This window comes from Caretta caretta, chromosome 16 (assembly GCF_965140235.1).
Source record: "Caretta caretta isolate rCarCar2 chromosome 16, rCarCar1.hap1, whole genome shotgun sequence".
Lineage (NCBI taxonomy): Eukaryota > Metazoa > Chordata > Testudines > Cheloniidae > Caretta > Caretta caretta.
Window position 1 is genome coordinate 21,982,333 of NC_134221.1, and position 22,454 is coordinate 22,004,786.

General features: G+C 54.6%; 1 protein-coding gene across 3 annotated transcripts in view; it reads left to right on the top strand.

The window, feature by feature from the left end:
- The window catches only part of LOC125623645 (carboxyl-terminal PDZ ligand of neuronal nitric oxide synthase protein), a 59,818-nt gene extending 48,774 nt beyond the window's left edge, over window positions 1-11,044 (top strand). For all 3 annotated transcript variants that reach the window (XM_048823305.2, XM_048823304.2, XM_075120303.1), the window contains 4 exons: window positions 2,555-2,722; window positions 5,084-5,249; window positions 6,901-7,261; window positions 7,861-11,044. In XM_048823305.2, coding sequence (XP_048679262.1) covers window positions 2,555-2,722; window positions 5,084-5,249; window positions 6,901-7,261; window positions 7,861-8,374 — 1,209 coding nt within the window. In that variant the 3' untranslated portion in view covers window positions 8,375-11,044. The remainder of the gene's footprint in view (window positions 1-2,554; window positions 2,723-5,083; window positions 5,250-6,900; window positions 7,262-7,860) is intronic.
- Window positions 11,045-22,454: the final 11,410 nt, after the last annotated feature.

Genomic DNA, 22,454 nt, shown 5'->3' on the forward strand with positions numbered 1-22,454 from the left:
TCAAGTACTGGTCACTGATGGAAAAAGGATACCAGGCTGGATGGACCACATCTGATCTGCTATGGGAATTCCTGTGTCCCTTTCCTAGCCCAGTTGCTAAATAGTGGTGTCCAGAGAGGTGCTGGAGACAGCTGTGTCGCAGTGTTGAACTCACACAGTGAATATGTTGCTATTAAACTGACATAATGTATAATGAAAAACTGAGCCGAAGATTTGTTTCGGTGAGCATTTCCTGGCTGACTGAAATGCTCACATCACTTGCTGAGTCTGGCTGAAAGTGACTAGTGAAACAGATGAAAATGGGATGTGTGTCATTGGCTTGGACTGCAGGTATTTCCAAGGGTTTGGCTTCCAAAGGTGATCTGTCTGAATGACTGATATCCAGAACTGGCCCTAGTCCAGCTGGGCACTGGAGCACCTGCAGCTGCTTGCATTGCGCCAGCCAAGGGAAGGAAATGAATTTTAAATGCAAATTTTTAGGGCGAGTGGGACTGGTTGGCCATGGCTCCATGCACTTCCCCAGGACAGAGTGGGTTAGTGGGAGCTGCCGCAGGCTGACAAGACTGGCTTCTCTCTACAGGGAGGTCACTTTTTCTTCCCAGGTGGAATGCGATTTTGTTTTACACCCTTGACTTGCAGGTGTCCCACTAGAGAGGCGCTGTGGAAATCCTTCGTAGCCAAGAGAGGAATGGCACCGCCCCCCCGGCTCCCTGAAGGGTACATTAGAGAGCCTGATCTGAACCACCTCCCAGTAGAGAATGCGCAAACACATCGTGTAGCCCAACGCTGTCACTCCCACCCTGCCTGGAAGCTCCTGGGCCAGAGCCATGCATTGGCGTGGGCCTCCTCTTCCTAAAAGTGGAGAAGCTTCGCCAGTCTGTAATGCCATCGCGTCAACTTCCCTAGTGATTGTAGCAGGGTCCCTCCCAGGAGCACCAGCTCACTGCCACGCGTGGCGTGTTGGTGGTTAGCAGCACGTGGCTCGTTCCCCTCCGTGGAGAGCATGTGCTGTTTGAGGCATCGCTGTCTGGGGGTACTGCTGCCCACTGAAGACACCCTGGAGTTTTTCACAGGAGTAATGGTGTTAACCTCAGGCCTTGCTAAATGAGGTATTCCCTCTGAGAGCTACATTCTGTCTCTTTACATTCTTCCTCCACCTTTCCTGGGCTGTGACAATCACCTCCTGCCTCACGCATTGCTGCGTGCTCGACACCCGTGGCCACTGCGTAGTCGCAGTGTGTCATCGGGGGGGACCCTCACAGCCTGTGCAGGGCTGGCTTCTTTGCTAAAGCCTTGGGAGCCATGGGGATGAAAGGTGCCGCCGAGCAATGAGGGGACGCCCTCTCTTACCCGGCTGCAAGTTGACAGCTCTGGTTCTCAATCACCAATGAACTTCTCCCCTCTAAATCTGGGTTTCCTTTCGGAGGGCACCCAGCGGGCTAAACCTGACGGTATTTTGTTAGTGGTCCATTTGACTAGGGTTAAAAAGAGTGACCCTAGAGTGCTGTGTCCAGAGAACCAAGCTTTAATTGATTGCTTTGAAGAGTGAGCCACTCCGCAGTGTATAAACAAGGGCTGATTTAGGACGGTGAGGCAGGAGAGCATTAACCCAGGGGGCTAGGGTTTAAGTGAGAGAGAGAGAGAGAGAGTGTAAAACTCCTGTGGGTTCTGAAACTGCCCAGCACGAGAGAGGGAAATTCACCTCCATTCACCTATGAGCCAGAAAGGCAGCTCTGAAATCAGTCAGATTTACTCTCCAGTGTCATTTTAATTTCCAGTGATCTGACAGGGGTGGGGCTTGGGTCTCTGAGGTTTACTGGAGGGGGAGGAAGCCTGCTTTGCTTAATTATTAATGTTGTCTGCCTGCAGTGTCTTAATACTCTAACGGATCTGGCTCAAGTCCATCTGCCATCATTCACTTTAATGGAGGCAAACGTTTCTGGCTGCCAAACAGCAAAATTCCTAGTATCTGTCGGTGATTCTGGGCAGCTGGAGCATTTTGGAGACTAGCTCCCATTGGGTGTTTGCTGGGAGATTCAAGCCACTTTCTGCCACTGCTTCCCAGTAGGGGAAGGTACCAGGGGACATAAACCCTGCATTCCGATTCTGAGCGCCACATAAACACACATGCACACAGGGATGTTACTCATTGCAAGTGGTGTCACTGGAAAACGTACTCCCTTTGGAGCCGGGAGAGCAGGTGCATACACATGTACAGCGCCAAACAGCAGGATCCTGTTCTTGCTTCAGCACATTGTTCAACATACTGAAGGCCTCGTCCACACTAGGGTTTTCAAGTGTCAGTAGCCAGGCACTGGTGCACACCCCAACTATGGATAAGCAAAACCGGTTTAAGCTGCATAGTACATCAGTGCAGTGCTGCTGGGGTACGCTGCACCAGTGCAAAGAGTAGCTTTGCCTGCCTACGCTAGGGAGCAGGACCAACGACTCTAGCCAGAGCCCACCCTCCATGGTAAACAAGGCCCAAGTCTCAGCAACAGCTGATCTGGGAACTGCTACACTCGTGTCACTAAGCCCGTTTCTTTGTGCCCAGGATGCCGAAAACTGCTCCATCTACCCCTCTGTGTCCCAGCAACTGCTGAGTGCAAGCAGCCCCTGCTCCTCTGCCTCGGCAGCCCCCCTGGCATCTCAGCACTGCCTGCAGCTCCTCCAGCATCAGCTACTGCAGCAGCAGCAGCAGACCCAGGTGGCTGTGGCACAGGTAAGGGGCTCCGCAGCCCTGTTTCGGGGTGGGGGGGGGATCACACACACACACTCTCTCTCTCTCCACTTACTGACCTTTGACTGGCAACCATTTCCTCTGCCTTGTTCAAGGTTCCTTTTCCTACTAGCCCAGCTGAATTAGCCATTGGATAACTCAAGCCCTTCACTGCTCCGTGCTCTGTTCCCTGGCTGGGGCCCCTGGGAGTCTTGCAGAGCAATCCGGGGTGGAACGTGGCCCTTAGCATCTGAACTGAGGCACAGTCTCTCCTTCTCCCCCTCCAGCAAAAAAAAAAAAAAAGGTCCATGTCAGAGGTGGGTCTAGAACCCAGAAGTCATAATTAAGGCTACGATTTAGTCACGGAGGCCATGGCAGTCACGGACTACATGACTTCATAGAATCGTAGACTTTAAGGTCAGAAGGGACCATTATGATCGTCTAGTCTGACCTCCTGCATAACGCACGCCACAGAATCTCACCCACCCACTCCTGTAACAAACCTCTCACCTATGTCTGAGCTATTGAAGTCCTCAAATCGTGGTTTAAAGACTTCAAGGTGCAGAGAATCCTCCAGCAAGTGACCCGTGCCCCACGCTGCAGAGGAAGGCGAAAAACCCCCAGGGCCTCTGCCAATCTGCCCTGGAGGAAAATTCCTTTCCGACCCCAAATATGGTGATAGCTAAACCCTGAGCATGTGGGCAAGACTCGCCAGCCAGACACCCAGGAAAGAATTCTTTGTAGTAACTCAGATCCCACACCATCTAACGTCCCATCACTGGCCGTAGGGCATATCTACCTTTAATAGTCGAAGATCAATTAATTGCCAAAATTAGGCTATCCCATCATATCATCCCATCCATAAACTTATCAAGCTTAGTGTTGAAGCCAGATAAGTCTTTTGCCCCCACTTTACTGGACCTCCGTGACTTCTTCAGCTTCAGCTGGAGCCAGGGCTACGTTCTTCACACAGCCCCGCGGTGGGGGCCGCCACCGGGGCCATGAGCCCCTGCCCTGCGGCTTGTAGTGGGGGCTGCAGCTGGAGCTGTACACCTCTGCCGCAGCTTGTACGGTCAGTTTTAGTAAAAGTCACGGGCTCCATGAATTTTTGTTTGTTGCCCGTGACCTGTCCGTGACTTTTACCAAAAATAACCATGACAAAATCTTAGCCTTAGTCATAATCCCCAACTAGCTGCTGTACCAGGGGGCTGCTCTTTTTTTAAACCTATCGTTAATTTCTTAATCCAGCCAGTACTTGATGGGCAGGGACCACCTTCCAGCACCTACTCACCTAAACCAACAAGGTGGGGACTAGGCTCCATTGGAGGGGCTCTGGCATGGCCCATCGAGGGAGGGGATAGCTTTAGCTCAGAAGGAAGAGTCCCAGCTCTTACCTTTGCATCGCTATTCCACAGCACGTTCCCCTACGTATGGCGGGCGGACGGTCAGCCCCCCAGCAGCCGTCGCATCACAACCGCCTCAGCCACTCGGCCTGACACCGCAGCCGCCAGGCGGGGGTCAATGAGTTTGCCTGGTTTCGGCTGCTGACAGAGAAAGACAGGGCCGGAGCAGCCTCGTCTACCCTGGGTGTGCAAATATGCATCTCACTGTTAGCTTCGGGGGGTGGGTATGTACATGGAGGGGACAAGGTATTGCAGGGGGGCTGACTACAGCCTGCAGAAGCTGCCTCTGTGGGGCCGAACTGTCCCGGAGCCTCTGGAATTCCCAGGCCCTCAGACATATTTCATTGTGGATTTCCTTCCTTTTGTAGGGGGAAGGGAGATAAAGGAGGGCTTCCCTGCAGGGGAGCAGCCAGTTCCTGTGGAAGCAACAAAGCACAAAGGGCTTTGCAACCTCCGTGCATGCTGCCCCACTGACATGCAGCCGCCCGTGGCGTGGGCCCTAGTTCACTGCACAGCCGGAGTGAGGGGGCCGTTTTGGACAAGAGCACGCCCCCGCTTCCAAAGAATCTGCCCTGGGATATTTAGGAGTCACACAGGGCAGACAGGGCCCTGGTTTTTAAGGTGGCAGCAACCTATGCTGCATGAAGTGCACAGTGGGAGTATCTGTTCTGAAGGCAGAGCTCACCCAGCTGGGACCAGACCCTGGGCTGTCAGAAAGAGAGGGGGAGACCTGAGGAGAAAGAACAGACTCAAGTTTGTCAAAAAAAAAGATCCTAGCCAAATTACAGAAACTTTCCCACTCTGCAGACTCGGACTGGGGTTGGGAGAGAGATTCATACAGAAGGGAGCCAGGGTGCAGGTCTGGGTTGTTGCCGTGCACCCCTGGAGCTGCGGGCAGCGTAGCTGCGGCCTGGCCATTCCCCAGGAGAAGGTGACGTATCGGCGTCTCCTGACCCTGCAGGTGCAGCTGCTGAAAGACCAGCTGGCTGCCGAAACAGCCGCCCGCATCGAGGCTCAGGCCCGGGTGCGCCAGCTGCTGCTGACCAACCGCGACCTGCTGCAGCACGTCTCCCTGCTGGTGAAGCAGCTGAAGGAGCTGGAGATCAAGGTGCAGCACAGACAGCCAGGTAGGAGGGCGTGGGGGTGGTGGTGGTGCTTATAGAGCCTCCCGACAGTGGTGGGGCTGAGAGGCCGGGACATCTCTCCAGCCCACAGCCAGGGGGAGCTGCTGAGAACATCCCAACTCGACTCCTACAGGCAGATGCTGAGAGCGAAGGAGAGGACAGTGCTCTCATTAGGGGCACTCCAGGGCATGGGGACTCTGGCCACAGAGCCCTCCCCAGCCCACAAGCTCATCCAGCCCAGAGCCCCAGCGTTTCCCTGAGTCAGCCCAGGAAGCAAACGCTGCTGGGACCGAGCTGGCTCCAGCCATGAATTGCTCTAATCCAGCACCCTCCCTGCCACGCTGGTTTTGCCCTGCCCCAGCATGGGCTGCAGCGCGGCATAGCACCGAATCAGGGCAGAGGGCTCTTTGCTGGCTCCCTGCCAGGGCCCAGTTCTGCCCAGTAGCCTGAGCAGTGATGGCGCTGGTGACACTTTGGCCTGGATGAGAATTTGCTGCTTGTTGGTGGGGAAACGTCTGCTCCCATTTCCAGCCCCTGTGTATGGGGCTGCAGCTCTTGGCGGGGTCTGGACCCTGCTGCAGGCAGCCTCCGGTAACCCCCCTCCTTCTCTGCCAGGCCAGCCCCTGCCTTTGCCCAGTTTATGGAATACACCTGTCCTTGGTAGGGTGGCAGGCTGCTATGGAGAATCCCCACCTCCACCCCTCATGAGCATCTGGTGCTGAGCAAGGCAGGGAGGCCGCTCCGAGTTCCAGCCAGCCTTTGTGCTCTCAGCCGGGGTGCAGGCAGGGGGGTGTTAACATGGGAGATGAAAGGTGCCCCTGTGCACTGCAATATGGGTACGCCAATCCCCGAGGAGCCCGCTGGAGAGGAGAAGTTCTGACCCCGTTTCATAGATGGGGAATGGAGGGAGTCTGGTCAGATGTCAGGATGGGAACCAAATGCCAGACCTCAGCCTCTCCACCCTGGGCCTAGCCCCACGGTCGTTCCAAGGCCAATTCCACTGCTTCACACGGCAGCTCCTCAGGCCTGAGACGACCATGGGCCTTCAGTGCTTGTGAGCGGCACTGGGTTGGCAGTTCCGGAGACTGCTGGCCTCTGTCCACAGAGCAGAGCGAGCTCCCATCTGCCCTGCCCGTGTACACCATCCCGACCCCGAGGGCAGGGCAGCTCAGCCTGCACATCCTCCAGCCAGGGGCCATGCAGTCCCTGCGGCTGGCAGCTGGTTGTGGGTTTGTTATTTTATGCTGCAGACAGATGGCTGCTGCAAACTGAGACCCAACGCAACTCACAGAGCCTCTGACCAGCCCCAGAGGGGCTAATGGCAGAGAGTGTGGTGGGGGACACGTGCAAAGCCAACTCTGGCCCCAGGCAGCCATCCTCTTTCTCCCTCTCCCCATGCAGGAGGAGGGAAGCGGGCCTGGCTAGCTGGGGCTGGAGCCTGTGCTGGCTTTGGACCAGGGCTGCTCTAATCTCCCTGTGCCAGCAGAGGCCCCTGCCTTCACTGATAGGGGCCAAGGCCGCCAAGCCCCCTCTCTCCCCGCCCCACCTTTGCTGGGCCTGACCAGGCCCTGAGGGGAGCGGCTGGGCCTCGGGGAAGCGTCACGGCTAGGGGCTGGTAACACTTTACCCAGGCTGCTTCTCTTTGCCTTGGCAGTTGACAGATCCTTGCAGAACCTGTCCCTGGCTCAGTCCCTGTCTCTGAACCTGAAGAACCATTACAGCCTGGAACTCAACCTGCCCTCCACCTCCACCCCAGCCAGTGTCCTGGGCAGCCCGCTGGCCCCTGGCTCGCTGGCTCTGCTGGGCACTAGTGCCTCCTACCTCAACCTCCTGAGCCTGGAGAAAGGCAGCAGGGGCCCTACTGCCACGGACGGGGACGAGCACCTGGTGGTGCTGGAGGGGCAGGATGGTCTCCACCGGCAGGTGGAGGGCTCCGAGGTCAGCGACCAGGCTCTGCTCAATGGTGGCGGCAGGCAGAAGGCAGGCGACCCGAGCAGCAGAGCAGAGGATGAGAGGTAGGTCGGTCTCCCTGTTCCCCCCAGCTGGTTAACAGCCACCCACACTTAGTCCGAGGCAGTGGGAGGAGCAGGGACCCTCCCCCACTTGCTGGCTGCTCCGTTCAGCGCGGAGTCTGGGCCAGTGGCCTTGGCAAGCCCGGGGGCTGGGCCAGGCCACGCTCCCCGGTAGCCTGCAATGGAGAAAGGCAGGCGAGTCTTGCCCAGGGGCCAGGCAGCTGTGACCACCCACGAGCGCTGGGGGCTGTGGAGCACAACTTAACCCAAAAAGGAACAGGAAGAGGACAGGGTGAGCGCATTCCTGGCTCCTTCACACCGGCCCCTGCGGGCACGGCTGGAGCTTCCCTGTCTCTGCACAGAGCTGGGGACAGCGGGGGTGGGGCTCAGTCCCCAGCCTGCTTCCCCCTCACACTGCCCCCATGGCCCCAGGAGCGACCAGGGGGCTGGGCGGGAGGTGCTGCAGGTCCCCCCTGCCCCCCGATGTAGCTACCGCAGGGTTGTAAGAAGGCAGCTGGCCTCTGAGATCTCTTGCAGCTGAGCCCAGAGCCTCAGCAGAGACGTGCTTAGACATGGACATCTCTTTGCTCTGTGCTCTCAAGGTTGCAGCAGCCCATCCCTAAGCTCAACCCGCCCCCAGCCATCCTGCGGAAGAGGTCGAGCAAGACCTCCCCGAGCCTGGAGGTGGAACCCAAGCCTGAGAACGCTGCTCCCACGACGCTGCCCAGCCCCAATGCATCCAGTCTCACCAACGTCACCACCTGCTCGCTCGCCAGCTCGGAGTTCGAGTCGGACGTCAGGACTCCTGCCCCTGGCACAGAGCTCTTCCCCAACCAGGGGGCCCGGCCAGCATGGGGCAAGGACAGGACTGGCAAGAACAGCCATGCTTCCCCCATGTCTGGCACCTGCCATCTTTCAGAAGAGGCCCCTGCACCTGGAGACATGGCTAGCAAGAACCCAGTGAGAGACCCGGCAGACATGGCCTGCACCATGGACAGCACCTTGCTGTTCTCCTCCACAGGCACCAAAACATGCTTACACATCAGCTTCTCGGAGGATGAGCTGCTGGAGAATGAGGTGGATGAGGTCATGGGGCTCAGCAGGGTCCCTGCTTAGCCTCCCAGTTAACTGGCAGGTGCCATCACTACCCGATGTTAGAATTTAGATTGGCACAGACCTCAGGGTAACTAGAGTTCTTAGTACTCAGCCCAGGAAGCAGTTTGCTTCCCCTGGCTTTTCTGCAACACGTAGCAGCTAGGCTGGCTTTGTAGCACCCTCTCCAACAGGCTGCTGGGTGCTACAGGACGAGGCCGGGTTAGTCCAGGCCCCCTGGAGCCCCCCAAGTGGTCACAGGCCGTGGGCTGCAGACATTGGCTTGGAGAGCAATGCTACAACCATCCTTCAAGCCCTCTGGTGGCCGAGGGCCTCTCCTCGTCCAGCCGGCCTGCCACGGGCACAGTCCAGTGATGCACACGCAGCAGGGTACCCCTCTGAAACGCTGCCCCGCTGCTCTAGAAGGGCGCTGCTCCTTTGCTGCCATGACTCTCCCTGCCCCAGTCATGGTCGGCTGCTGTGTCTGCCGGACAGCGCCATCCTCCGCCCATGGAGCGCCACACCCCAACCTGCCATTCCCACTGCTCTCCGGCTGGGATGCCCCAGGGCTGCTGCCCCACTAAACTGGCTGTGGGGCCAGGGCAGGTGACGCTTGTTTACCCTGGCCAGAGGAGGCCAGTCTGTGTTTGCTCCCTTGCTGCTAAGCCCAGCCGGGGCCCAGGTCTAGCCTCCCCCGCTTCACCAGCACTGGTGTCTGACTTGTGACAAGCAGCGTTCCCCCAAACTGTGCGATAGGAGTCTCTTGGCTGGGGGGTATTAGATACTGCCTAGCAAGCCCCAAACAGAACAGGGGCCCAGAGGAGAGGGGCACAAGTGCAAATCCTCCGATGCTCCACTCCTGACCACTTGAGAATTGAATCAGCTTTAATATGTATTAGCTGCTTGAACAGGAAACTCTGCAGCGATAGGGCTGGGAGCAGGCAGAGCAGGATGGGGTGCTGGCAGGCTCTTTGAAATGCCCAAGGCAGCCCCAGCTGCGAAGGGGGAGACTAGGCTGGAGAATACCCTTGGAAGCGGTCCGTGCAGCACTATGACCCTGGGTTGATTGACAATCCAAGTCCACTGGTCTCCGCAAAGCAATCTGCATCTGACGGGGACAGACAGGTCCAGGATGTGGACCTGTTATGCTGGTTCCAGGGGTCTGTTCCCTTCTCATACTGATCCCCATTGGCTAACGGGACACGAAGAACAGCTGCTGTTTGGTAGGGGCATAAATAGCTGGGTACAGACTAATCCAGCCACTGTTACCAAGGCCTGAGAGTTCACTGTATCCCCCCTAGTAGGGATTGGGACCATCCCTTATAGAGGTCACTGCACTGGCTTCCAGACCCAAGCCATCTAAGGGTTTGATTGGGAGGGCTGCTGATGCTAAAAATCCATTGCTAGCCACTTCCCCCACCCCCAGGCCCTCCTGGGAATGGAGGGGCAGGAGGCACCTCGTTTCATTTGTAGTATGGCCACCAGACCCTCCCAGCCTTGCAGCCCAGCTTGTATGCATGTGACGGGGGCTGTGCATCCTACTGGGGACAGCGAGGGGCTTCTTCCTGCGCCCTGGGGAGTCTGCTCTGAGCACCTCACCCTGCAGCATTGGCTTCCAGCGTCCCTGCTGCACACTGTGGAAGCGACTCCTACTCATCGAGCTCGGCCGTGTTCCCGCTGACTGCTGCATGGGAGGAACTCAGTGCTCTCCTCTGAGTGCCCATGCCAGGGTAGCTCGGAAGGGGGGGGCCGCTCGCCCAGGCAGGTCAGTAGTGGGTCGTTCCACCCCCCAGCCACAGGCATGTAGGAGCTGTGCTCTGATGTGCAAACAGCTGCTTTGTTGCACATTCTGACCATGGGGGGAGGGATTGGTCTGAGGTTTGGGCGGTTTGCCAGGTTATGGATCAGTTTTTAGGAGTAATGAAATGTGGGGGGCGGGGGTTGGGGGCTGCCCATAATGTTCATGCTGTGAACTCTGGGGGAGCTTTGCTGCAAAGGGGTAACCTAGGCCCAGGGCCGTGTTAGGTGCAGTTTAGACAAGGTGGGGTTAAGCAGATATACCCCCACCCCCGACTGCATGGTGAAAGCTTCTGCAGGTTGGAGTAAGGGAAGTGGGCAGGCTGCGGGTGGACGGGCCGTGCAGCGTGGGGCAAAATGCAGCTCTGGGCAGAGGAGTCAGAGCAAGGCTTCGTTACCACTTCGCGCTCCCAAGGGCTAGGCACCACAGGGGCCCTCCTTTAGGCTGGAGGGAGACTCACATGGTGCCAGCCTTGGGCTGTCTGTGCCCAGGGTGATGCTGCCCTGGCTGAGGACGTGCGGGGTGGATGGCGAATGTGTTGAACCTTGGGCTGGAGGGTGGCTTGCGGGAGATCAGCAGAGGGGAGGACTAAGAGGGGCGGCTGTTGAGTTAGATCCAGGGGATGGATCGGCCCGCACAGCTTTGGTGATGCGTGGACTCTGCTGCCTGTCACCAAGGACCAGGCCAGCTCCAGCTGGGATGTATTTCAGTCCGCTAGGAAACACACGGACCTTGTGGTGGGACAACAGAGGGGTAGGCGGTTTGTTACTGGACTTGGAAGGCGATAAATGCTGTGTTCTGCTCTCCCGGCGCCGTGGGATTTCCATGCAGCGCCCTGTTGCCGGACAAGCGGACGGGAGCCGGTGCTGTAATTACAGATTAGTTTTCCACTGGTGCGTGTGCCTGGTGTGTTTGTTTATTTTAAATACCAGGGCCCCGAAAGCCCCTCGTTCCACGCTGGGGGCTCCGTGCTGGGCACAGGGGACCTGCCCGCTGGGACTCCGGCCCCGAGAAGCAAGGACGGAGCCCCCCGTCCCCATGTAAACCCACAGCGTCACTGGAGTCGTGTCTACCCCAGCAGAGCGGCACTTTATCGCCGTGTACCAACCCCCGCCTCCCACCCCACGCCCCAGGTGACACACGTCAGCCTGGTAGAAACTCAGCTGTGCCAGCTTGTGGGGTCTACCGTAGGAACGGCGTGGCCAGAGCAGCCGTGGGGTTGGGTCACCTCTCGTCCCGCCCCTCGCCCCAGCCCAGCAGAGCTGTGGCAGCCGAAGGCTGCAGCATAAACCTGGCCTTGAATGGGGTAGGCCGGAGTCGCGCTTGGGCCACGTCCAGTGCAGACGCTGCAGGGAGCGTGGTCCATGGCCCCTAGCGCCTTACAGCCTCATGGTGCTATGCGGGCAAAGGGCAGGCCTGGTGCGTCACCATGTGGTGACAATTGGTATCACACTCGGCAAAAGCACGCACACAAAAGACCCCGGGCCCTCCCCGGCTCAGGGTGGCTGGAGGCTGCAAGCTACATCATGGGTCCTCAGAGCATGGCTCAGCAGGGACGGGGGTAGCTTAGACGGGGCTGGTGGCAGCATGCAGTGGGCTGAACGGCTGGGGAGCAAGCTGCTCTCCCTCTCTCTGACACCAAGGGACCCACAAAGAGCCCCGGGGGGGGGAGGGGTGTAGGCGGATGATTTTGGAAACAAATCCTGCAGGTTAAAGCCAGCCCATTTTCTACCCTATCAATCTCCCCCAACTCCACCCTGGTTCCTGCTCATGGCTTGAGCTTGCCACAAAGCTGCTGCTCCTGGCTAGGCCCGTGTCCTGCTTCGAGCAGGGGTCGTGCAGGCTCTCTCGAGTGACAGGCCTACATTTTTGTTATTGTTACCTCGGCGACTACCTTTGGTGAGGGCTGCAGGCCCAGCAGAGATGGCTGGGTAGCCCGAGCATGAGCGCACAGCCCACGGTGCAGGCTAAGAGGTCAATACAGGGCAGGATGTGCAGCAAGGTGACCTGCCTACGCCCAGGGAAGTGCAAGGCCAAAAACGACGAGCCAGCCAGTTCCACAACTGTCCCACTCTCAGCACTACACCCTTGCTCTCCCCCCAGCAGAGAGGGGTCTACAGCAGTCTGCCAGTCCCTCCGAGTGAGCACAGCTCTGTCCTGGAGCATGGACTGATCCCAGGCCAGCGTCAGCTGGAGTGAAATACCTGGTCTACTTCAGCAGACTCCACCTCGGCTCTGAATTCATGTGAAGTCCACTCAATGGGCAACGCCTGGGTCTGGTGCATTAGACAACGCCTGGAGAACTGCTGTGGCCCATTGGTAGTCCCAGGCGAGGGAATCACATGCCCATGTGCAGGCCTCATTTTGACATGTCCATAGTTTGTGGTGAGCCAGAGTAGGAGGTTCTGAAGTCCTAAGGGGCATAAGTGCACCGAAGGCTTATGTGCTGTTGACAACCTGCCTCCCCTGCTGAATGTGACTCCAGCCTCCTTCCATAAAGGGCCGGCGGCCCCTGGCTCCAACCCTTCCAAGAGCCGTTTTCGGTTTATTGGCAATAAAAATGACGTGGAACTTTGTCAGATTCACTTTGGCTCCTGTCTCATTCGCAGTCATTGACAAACGGTTTTCGCAACTGGAACAGCCAGCACCGGTTCTCCCAGGCTGCCTGCTGATCTGCTCCCTAATGCAGAACATCCCATGAGATCTGGGCACAAAAAGCTTGTCGCCCTGGTACTTTCCCTCCTTAGCAATGGCGCATAATCAGGGCAAGCGTTCCCGGGCTACCTTGCTGGGGTAATTTCCTCCTGCGATTAACCTGAGGGGGAGGGACTTCATGCCACTGTCTGTTCCCCACATTCTTATGCCCCCACTTCCAAACACCAGCATGATTCAGAGCGAGTCCCTGCAGCGGGGGGAGGCAGTTTGCTAACTGCCTTAAATGGTCCCAACTCCACCGCAATCCCACCCAGTCTGTCTCTTAGACAGAGAGTGGGTTTTCCTACACACCACCACTAGGGGTCAGCCAAACTTCATTTTCCTCCACTCCCTCTCCCTAGAGACGCTGACAGGCTCTGTGTGGCCATGGGTTGTAGTCACACAAGCAGAGCCACCGGGGTGCGTGCCTGCCGGGGTGTGCACCGGGTCCAGCTCCCTGCAGAGACGTGCTGCATGTCCCACGGGGCCTCCTCCCCAGCGCTAAGGCACCAGCCTAGCAATAAACAGTGGGGGCCACCAACCAACCAGGGCAGACCAGGCCTAGGAACAAATGCATTTAGGCTCTTCCGGCCCCCGCAACCCTAACCCCGCGAGGGCTGCTGCTTTAGGGAGCCCTTGAGGTTACTGCTCTCTAGGCCACTGCAGTACGGAGTACGAGCTGGTTCTCCAGCACGTCTCCCCGTCAGAGATGCTGCCTGCAAGGCCTGGGCCCTGGAGCATGAGCCTGTCCGGAGAACAGTCGGGCTGCACACAGCACGGGGAGGCCTGCTGGAACCCTTGACCAAGTGGCCCAAGTGGCCCACTCAGTGAAGGGACGAGGCCGTGCCCCCTTCCCGGAGGTCTCAGACTAGGGCTGGAGCCTGCGGCGGTGCAGGGGGGAGCTGGCTGGGCTGTACCAGCGCTGCTGGAAGAGCTGCCTCTGGGCAAGCAAGGCGGGCAGGCTGGAGAACAGAGAATAGCAACAACCCTGTGTTAAAAAGGACGTTCTCGTACTGCACCCAGCGCCGGGCTGGCCCAGGACAGCATCACCACCTCACCCCTCCTTGGAGATCACTGTCTGGACGAGTCGCCCAGGCCTGCCGCCCAGCACCGGCGCTTTGCCTGCTGCCCAAAGGGACAGGGCAGGAGCAACAGGGGGTTGGGAGTTTGCTCAGCCTGAATAGCAGCAGCCACTCTCCCAGCTGGACCCTGAGTTCCACGGAGCAGGGCCCTGCCTTGTAGGTTTGGCAAGTGCAGGCCGCCTCCTTCTAGATCTTCACACTGTGCCCATCACCGTGGGCTCTGGGTGCCTCAATCTCTCCTGCCCCAGCTGGTGCTTCCAAGGGGAGCCACATTCCCCACAGCCAGTTCCAAAGCCCCGCCCCAGGCTAGAAACTAGACACAAAAGACGACAGGTTACAGGGCGGGACAGAGCCAGCAGCAGGGACGGCCATCAGCCCCCTGGGCCGGGGGGGCAGCCAGCCAGGGAGACAGATGGAGGCCACAGAGCTGGCAGCACAGCAAAGAGGCCCACAGCATCCCAGTGCTGCCCATAGAGGCCAAGCATGCTCGGCCGGGATGCTCGAGGGACCCGGCAGGGGGCTGGGTGCACACATCGCAACTGCTCTCCAGGGTGTCATCGTGCTAGCTAAGTGATGGATTATGTCCAAGAGTTTCCTTAACCACACATGGTCCCTACAAGCCCTGCACCTCCATGGACAACCCAGACGCTCTGGCCAGTCAGCGCAGGGTGTGTGTGGGAGGGTGCCCGGACAGCATCTCTGTCCCCACCATCTCTACCAGCTGCTGCGCTAGTCCCAGATTGCAGGAGTTCAACGTGCCCCTAATCGCACACTGGCCTGGGGTCCGACAGGTCCAGATGATGCCCAAACCTCAAGGCATCTCTGCTACCACCTGTCACCCCCACGCAGCCCACTGGTACAGTTACAGCTCTTGCAACCAGCCTGTCGATTTTAGGTCGTGGCTTTGCCCCCTGGTGCTCACTCATTCAAATTGCAGCTGGGAAAGTTTGGGCTGCTCTGGCTCATGAGATCCTTGGCAGAATGGGGGGATGCACGTTAGGGGGCTGGAGCACTGAGGAGCCGGGGCTGGGGGTGGGAGTTAGTCCACAACTGGCACCACATCAAACAAGCCTACCTGGACCAATGGTCCCAGAAACGAGTACGGTGGCTTTGGGCATGGGGGTTTACTCACCGCAGGGGAGGGTCTGTCCGCAGAATCCCCACCTGAGAGGTGGAGTGGAGGCATGGTTTGGGGCTGAGCAGGGTGCTTGGGGGGGGGGTCCACAAAAATTTTTAAATCAAGATGGGGGTCCTCGGTTTCCTAAAGTTTGAGAATCGCAGCCCTAAAGCATAAAAAAATGCAACTGCCCTGCCTTTAATTTGTCACCTGTTTTCCCAGTTATAGCATCAGCCTAGGTCAGGCATTAGTTAAAGCACTTTGCACCATTTGGCTGCTCAGTGGCCAATGGAAAATGGTCCCTGCCCAGTTCATAAGAACTGCCATAAGGTCAGACCAATGGTCCATCTCACCAAGCATCCTGTCTCTGACAATGGCCGGTTTCAGAGGGAATGAACAGAACAGGGCAATTTCAAGCGATCCATCCCTGTCATCCACTCCTAGGTTCTGGCAGGTGGAGTTTTAAGGACCCTCGGAGCATGGGGTTGCATCTCTGACCATCTAGGCTAATAGCCATTGATGGACCTGTCCTCCAGGAACTTATCTAGTTCTCTTTTGAACCCTGTTATACTTTTGGTCTTCACAACAGTCCCTGGCAGCGAGTTCCACAGGTGGACTGTGCGTTGTGGGAAGTACTGCCTTTTGTTTGTTTTAAACCTGCTGTCTGTTAATTTCATTAGGTGACCCCTAGTTTTTGTGACATGTGCAGGGGTAAATAACACTTCTCTGTTCACTTTCCCCACACCGTCCAGAGCTTTATAGACCTCTCATCTCCCCCACACCAAACAGTCCCCGGCTTTTAAACTTGTCCTCATAAGGAAGCTGTTCCCTACCCCTGATCATTTTCATTGCCCTTTTCTGCACCTTTTCCAATTCTAATGTTGTTGTTTTTTTTTTTTTTGGGGTGGGGGGAAGAGATGGGGGTTGAGATGGAGAGGCCAGAACTGCAGTATTCAAGGTGTGGGCATACCATGGATTTACATAGTGGCATTATGATATTTTCTATTTTCTCATCTATCCCTTTTCTTATGGTTCCCTATATTCTGTTAGTGTTCAGTGGCCAAAAAAAAAAAAAAAAGAGTGGAGTGGATATTTCCAGGGAACTATCCACAATGACTCCAAGATCTTTCTTGACCGATAACAGCTAATTTAGACCCCGTCATTTTATATGTACAGTTAGGATTACGTTTCCAGTATGCATTACTTCGCATTTATCAACACCATTGAATTTCATCTGCCATTTTGTTGCCCAGTCACCCTTTGTAACTCTTCACAGTCATCTTTGGACTTAGCTATCTTGAATAATTTAGTATATTCTGCAAACTTTGCCACCTCGCTGTTCAGCTTTTCCAGATCATGTATGAGTATGTTGAACAACACTGGTTCCAGTACAGACCTCTGGGAGACCCACACTATTTACCTTTCTCCACTGTTAAAACTCACCATTTATTCCTACCCTTTGTTTCCTGTCTTAACTAGTTACTGATCCGTGAGAGGACCTTCCCTCTTATCCCATGACAGGTTACTTTGCTTAAGAGCCTTTGGTGAGGGACCTTATCAAAGGCTTTCTGAAAGTCCAAGTACACTAGATCCACTGAATCACCCTTGTCCACAGGCTTGTTGGCTCCCTCAAAGAATTCTAATAGATTGGTGAGGCATGATTTCCCTTTACAAAAGCAGTGTTGACTCTTCCCCAGCACATCATGTTTATTATCTATGTGTCTGATCATTTTGTCCTTTACTGTAGTTTCAACTAATTTGCCTGGTACTGAAGTTAGACTTACCAGCCTCTAATTGCCAGATCACCTCTGAAGTCTTTTTTAAAAATTGGCATTACATTAGCTATCCTCCAGTCACCTGGTCCAGAGGCTGATGTAAGCTGTAGGATACATTTACCACAGTTAATAGTTCTGCAGTTTCATATCTGAATTCCTTCACAACTCTTGGGTAAATATCATCTGGTCCTGCTAACTAGGGTTTAATTTATCAATTTGCACCAAAATCTCTTCTATTGACACCTCAATCTAGGGCAGTTCCTCAGATTGGCTCAGGTATGGGGATCTCCCCCACATCCTCTGCAGTGAAGACTAATGCAAAGAATACATTTAGCTTCTCTGCAACGACTTTGTCTTCCTTGAGTGCTCCCGCTGACTGTTTCTTATGGACTTTTTTTTTTTTTTTTGCTGTTTGTTTTTGTGTCTTTAGCTAGGTCCTCTTCAAATTCTTTCTTGGCCTGCCTCTTAGACTTGACTTACCAGAATTTATGCTCCTTTCTTCACCAGGATTTGACTTGGAATTTCCAAAGGATGCCTTTTTGCCTCTAACTGCCTCTCTTATTCTGCTATGGTGGCCTTTTTTTTTTTTTTTTTTTTGGTTCTCTTACTGTTTTTCCCTATGTGGATTCCAGGACAAGCTGCTCCAAGAAGCAGTCATTTATGGTGTCTAGAAATTTTCTCTCTGCATCACAGCCTGAGGTGATATACGCACAGTCAACATGAAGATAGCTGAAATTCCCTATTTTTGTAGTGTTTTCTGCCTTTGTAGCCTCTCTACTCTCCCTACACATTTCACAATCACCATTCTGGTCAGGTCGTTGGTAGTATATTCCTACTGCTACACTCATTGTTCAAGCATGGAATTTCTATCCAGAGAGACATTTCTATCTATCTATCTAGGGGGCAGTTTAATTCATTTAAGATTTTACTGTATTTGACACGATGCTTTTTTTCACATATAGCAGCCCCACCACCACCACCACCAGCACAACCAACCCTGTCATTCCTATGTATTTTGTACCTGGTATTACTGTGTCTCATAGATTATCCTCACTCCATCAAGTTTCTGTGATATCTGTTCTAATAATATCCTCCTCTAATGCAGCTACCCGGCTACATGAGGCTGGGAAACTGAACTCTAGAGCTTGTCCTCCCCAGTGGTGGGCCGGGCACACTGGCAGTGCAGTGGGTGAAACTGGCCCTCCTACCACCTACGCAGAGACCAGGGACCCCAGGCCCCTGGAATAGCAGGTCAGCGCTTTCCCCACCAGTACAGTCACAGAGAAACATTTGCAAATGCTTTAAAATCTATTCCATGGTCCATACTTTACAGACTAAGTCATGCCAACACGACTCCGTTCTCATGCAGAGCCTTCGGGGGGCCTTTTCAGTGATTAACAACATCCGACTATTATTATAATTACAGTGTATCAGGATGGAAGCTCTCGGATGAGATGGACTATTTGTCTGACCCAACAGAGTGGCAGGCGAGAGGCTGGACTAGACGGGCTGTTGGTCTAGTCCGGTCAACATCTCGCTCATTTATATTCTGGGAATTCTTGAGTTGTTCTTTAATCACACTGCACCTAAAGGAAAACCCTATGGAATTTAATAGGGATTAAACCGACGAGGTTCTATGGCGGTCACGCGGAAAGTGTATTTATGTTAATTGGTTATCTCGATATAGGGTGACCACATAGCAAGCGTGAAAAGTTGGGATGGGGTTGGGGGGAATAGGTGGCTACATAATACAAAGCCCCAAATATCGGGACTGTCCCTATAAAGTCAGGACATCTGGTCACCCTATCTCGATACTTTTTCGATAGGATTTCCATAACATGCTGTATAGCTCCATAGTAGGGACACGGTTCTCTGTTATTCAAGCATCCTATGGAAAAAGTGCATTGTTTTCTATTGTCCTTATGGAGAAGACCTACAGAATATAAGTTCCAGAAGACACTTGGCTGTAGGGGATACGTTGCAGAAATGAACTCTTTGGGGGGAGGGGGAGAGGAAGAGACACTATTACTATTTAACATTTTTATTACGCTTCCTTCAGAGAAAGAAACTTTCCCCCTCTCTTTGCTGTCTGGTAAGCTGCTAGCAATCATCAGGCAGACAGGTGGTAAAGATTCAGACCCATCAAACAATGCCATTTAGTTTGTAACCTGTGACTAAATCTGGTGTTAGCTTTAATTTCAGTCTGCTTCAGGGCTCGCTTGTTAATCTCTATGCAAAGCAGATGAAATGAATATGCAGCATTTTGGATGTAATTGTGCAGCTTCAATTCAGCTCTATAATTTTCCAAACAGGATCTTGCAATCAAGCTTCTATTCATTAGTGTATAAACAATTTAGTTTCTCAGCTCTCCAGTATGCCAATCATTTCAGTGGAGTGAGCATCTCTGACAAAAAGGGAGGAAAGTTTCCTTTGTGTAATAGAGGTAAAAGTTGCTGGGTAACTTTAGCCCATTTCACACAAGAGAGAGATTCTGGCTGTTTTTAAAGAATCCCTTTGTTTTCCTGGTGTCTGGCAAACTGGTTCTGAAGGACTGAGTGGCATTTTCCCCCTAAGTGAGAGCCCCCCAAATCTGGCCAGTAACGAGCCCTTTCATGACTAGACACAAAACCAAGGTACTGACCACATGTGACCATTAAAGATCCTCTGATAGCTTTTGCAAATGGGGTCCGGAACCCCGAGAACAATTTTCCCTTGGATCATGTCATCCTGCGGATCTTCCTTCCTCCTGGCATTTCGATCAGAGGTTTTTCTCCTTCACTTCCTGTCCTAAATCATCACATAGCATTGCTGCTCTTTATTAAAACAGCGGTCACATTTCACCCCAGAGGTGGCTGCGTGTCAGTGGTGGAAGTGATCCTTCTGTCTAGGTGGTCCACGGCATTCTGTGGCGTAAGTATGGATTTCTGCTTGCTAAGCCTGGTAGGCTCTCTTGGACGGGATTCCCATGCCAGTGTCAGATGGTGACTGTAGTAGGACACTGGCTATAGTGCACCATACCGAGTTTATCCTGGAAACTCATCAGAGGTGCTCAGAATCTAGGTAGATCCTTCCTGCAGCGTGACGGTCACAACATTTGGTCCCAATGCAGAGACAGAGCAATGCAATGCAGAGCTGCCCAGACTAAGCATCCTTGTGAAGCCTTCATTCAGCAGCCCCCCCACCCTTAGGAGCCCTCTTTGCTACCCACATGCACAGCACCTCTTTGGGACATTTGTGTCTGGAAGAGAAGACTCTTGTCCCCTCTGAGAGGGGCTCATAATGTCCTCCCCCACTCTGAGGCTAGAATTGTGTCTCTCCCCCCGCAGCCCACTTTCTCTGTCATGGTTAATACCAGCGCTCTCCCTTTCCACATTCCCCTCAGGCTTCTCCCTCCTGTCATTTCCGCACTGCCCTCTCTACCCCCTCACATCCCCTTGCATTCCTCCAACCCTACCGACTCACCTGCCACCCCCTTACCCCACTCCATGCATGGGGCAGAAGGGGAAAGCAACTTGGTGAAGCATTTCTCTGCCTCTCCAACCCCTTGGTCAGCAGGGCCAGCTCCCAGGCTGCCCTGCTTTGCTTCCCCTCCTCGAGGGTCTCCGGGTGCCCAAAGGGAATTGGGCTAGCACCCAGGGCTGGAGGGTACTTTAAATATCATCTCTCTAAAATCTCACATCAGCGATCCCGGAGGTTTCCACCCCCTTGCTTTGGGCTTGCCAATAAGATAAAGTCTGAGTGCATGACGTTTTAGAAAGGAGGAATCATTTAATTTAGGAAAAAGTGTTAGCTTCTGGGGGCTAGACGGCCCTGGGCATTAGGTCCTTCATCTCTACAGCACCAATTCAAATCCAGCCCTGGACCAGTACTGGCCAAACATCCTCCCATGGCTGGCACGTGAACTGCTGGCTGGGGAAGGCTAGCCCTCAGCCCTGCCCCTTCTGCCTGAGGCCCCGCCCATTCTGCCCCCCCATGCTGGAGTCCAGAGCCCCCCACACTGTGGCCACCGGCGCCTGCCCCAGGTTAGTGCCCCCAGCCCTGGGAGGGCAAGCGCCGGGGCCCCAGTCCAAGCTGGGGCCACGGCACAAGGGGAGCCGCAGAGCGGGAAGCAGGGCCACGCCTGGCTGTTTGGGGAGGCACAGCCTCCTCCAGCCTAGAACACCTGCTGCCCGGGCATCCTTCCCATGAGACGGCTGTTGGCTAGGCTACGGGAAGCGGGCTTGGGGGCACTCAGGCCAGCTCCTAGCAGGCAGGTGCCAATAGCAGAAGCACAATCAGCAGCACAACACAGAGACGAAGGGTTGAATGGACTAGCGAGAAGGCAGGATGGCCCAGTGGTTAGGGCATTAACCTAGGAATCGGGAGACCTGGGTTCGATTCCCTACAATGCCACTGACTTCCTGTGTGAGCGTGGGCAAGTCACTAGGCATCTATGTGCCTCAGTTCCCCTCTGTACAATGGGGCTAACAGCCCTGCCTTGCGGGGCTTTGGGAAGATAAATACAGTGAATATGGTGACGCACTCAGATACGATAGCCATGGGGCCGTATAACTGGTAGCCAGTCGTTCGTTCTATCTGGCCAGGCCTGGCTGGAACACACTGAGGGGTGTAGCATAGACAAGTCCTGCACTCCAGGAGGTAGAGCATTTCTGGCTCCAGGGCTGTTAATCCACCCAGTTAGGTGAAGTTTTTGTTTAAACATTGAGGGTGTCTTATCTACTTCAATCCATCAGCTAAGCACACGCGCTATCGACCGTATGGGAAACGGACAAATCCCATGCAATTGGGGGCCAAACCTCGCCATCGGCTGGACTGATGAATATGAACTCCTGGCAACACACCCTGGTGCTCCCCATTCAAGCTCTGCAGAGACATGACCGACACTTACAACAATCTAGGGCTTGCATGGCCCAGGCATTGCTGAGAACAGCCACAAAAGGCAGCGCCGTCAGCGGACATGCTTAGCGTAGTCTCCATTTCTAAGTGAATACCGACAGGTCTAATTACAGACTATCATGCAGGCAGCTTATTCGCTCATCACACAAAAACCGGTACTGAACCCTAAGCCATAGTATTCACAGAACTCAGCAAGACACTGCTGAGACCGCACAGGGAACTAGGCAGGCAAACCACCTCCAGCAAAAACTAATTACTTCCTGATTGTCTCAGGCCACCCACTGGGTAGAATAGTATAGACTAAATTCAGCATATACATAACTAAGTACTTGGCACCAATTTGGAATACAATAATCATCCTCTGCGTTCCATAATTAAAATCTGATCACTCGGAAGAATTATTTCCTATTCTAAGTATTGGGTAAGGATTGCATAATGCGGAGGAAGAGAAGAACGCAGCCTAGCAGTGAAACACTCCAGTACTAACGGTATTCAGTCACACACTGGCTTTCCAAAAATGCACGTTTAAAACATGGTGCAGTGTGAAATGACGGCAGGGGAGGAGCGGGGGAGTCATTAGCAGACAGGAGGGTTTATGACCCTAGTTTTAGCAACCAGTTTGAGGTCATCTCAGGTTTAAGCAGAGATGCTGCAAAGCCCTACCAGCAGCATTTGATGCAGTACAACAAGGGACCTGCAGCAACCTTAACTCTGCCCCTTTATGTATATGCAGCACAACAGG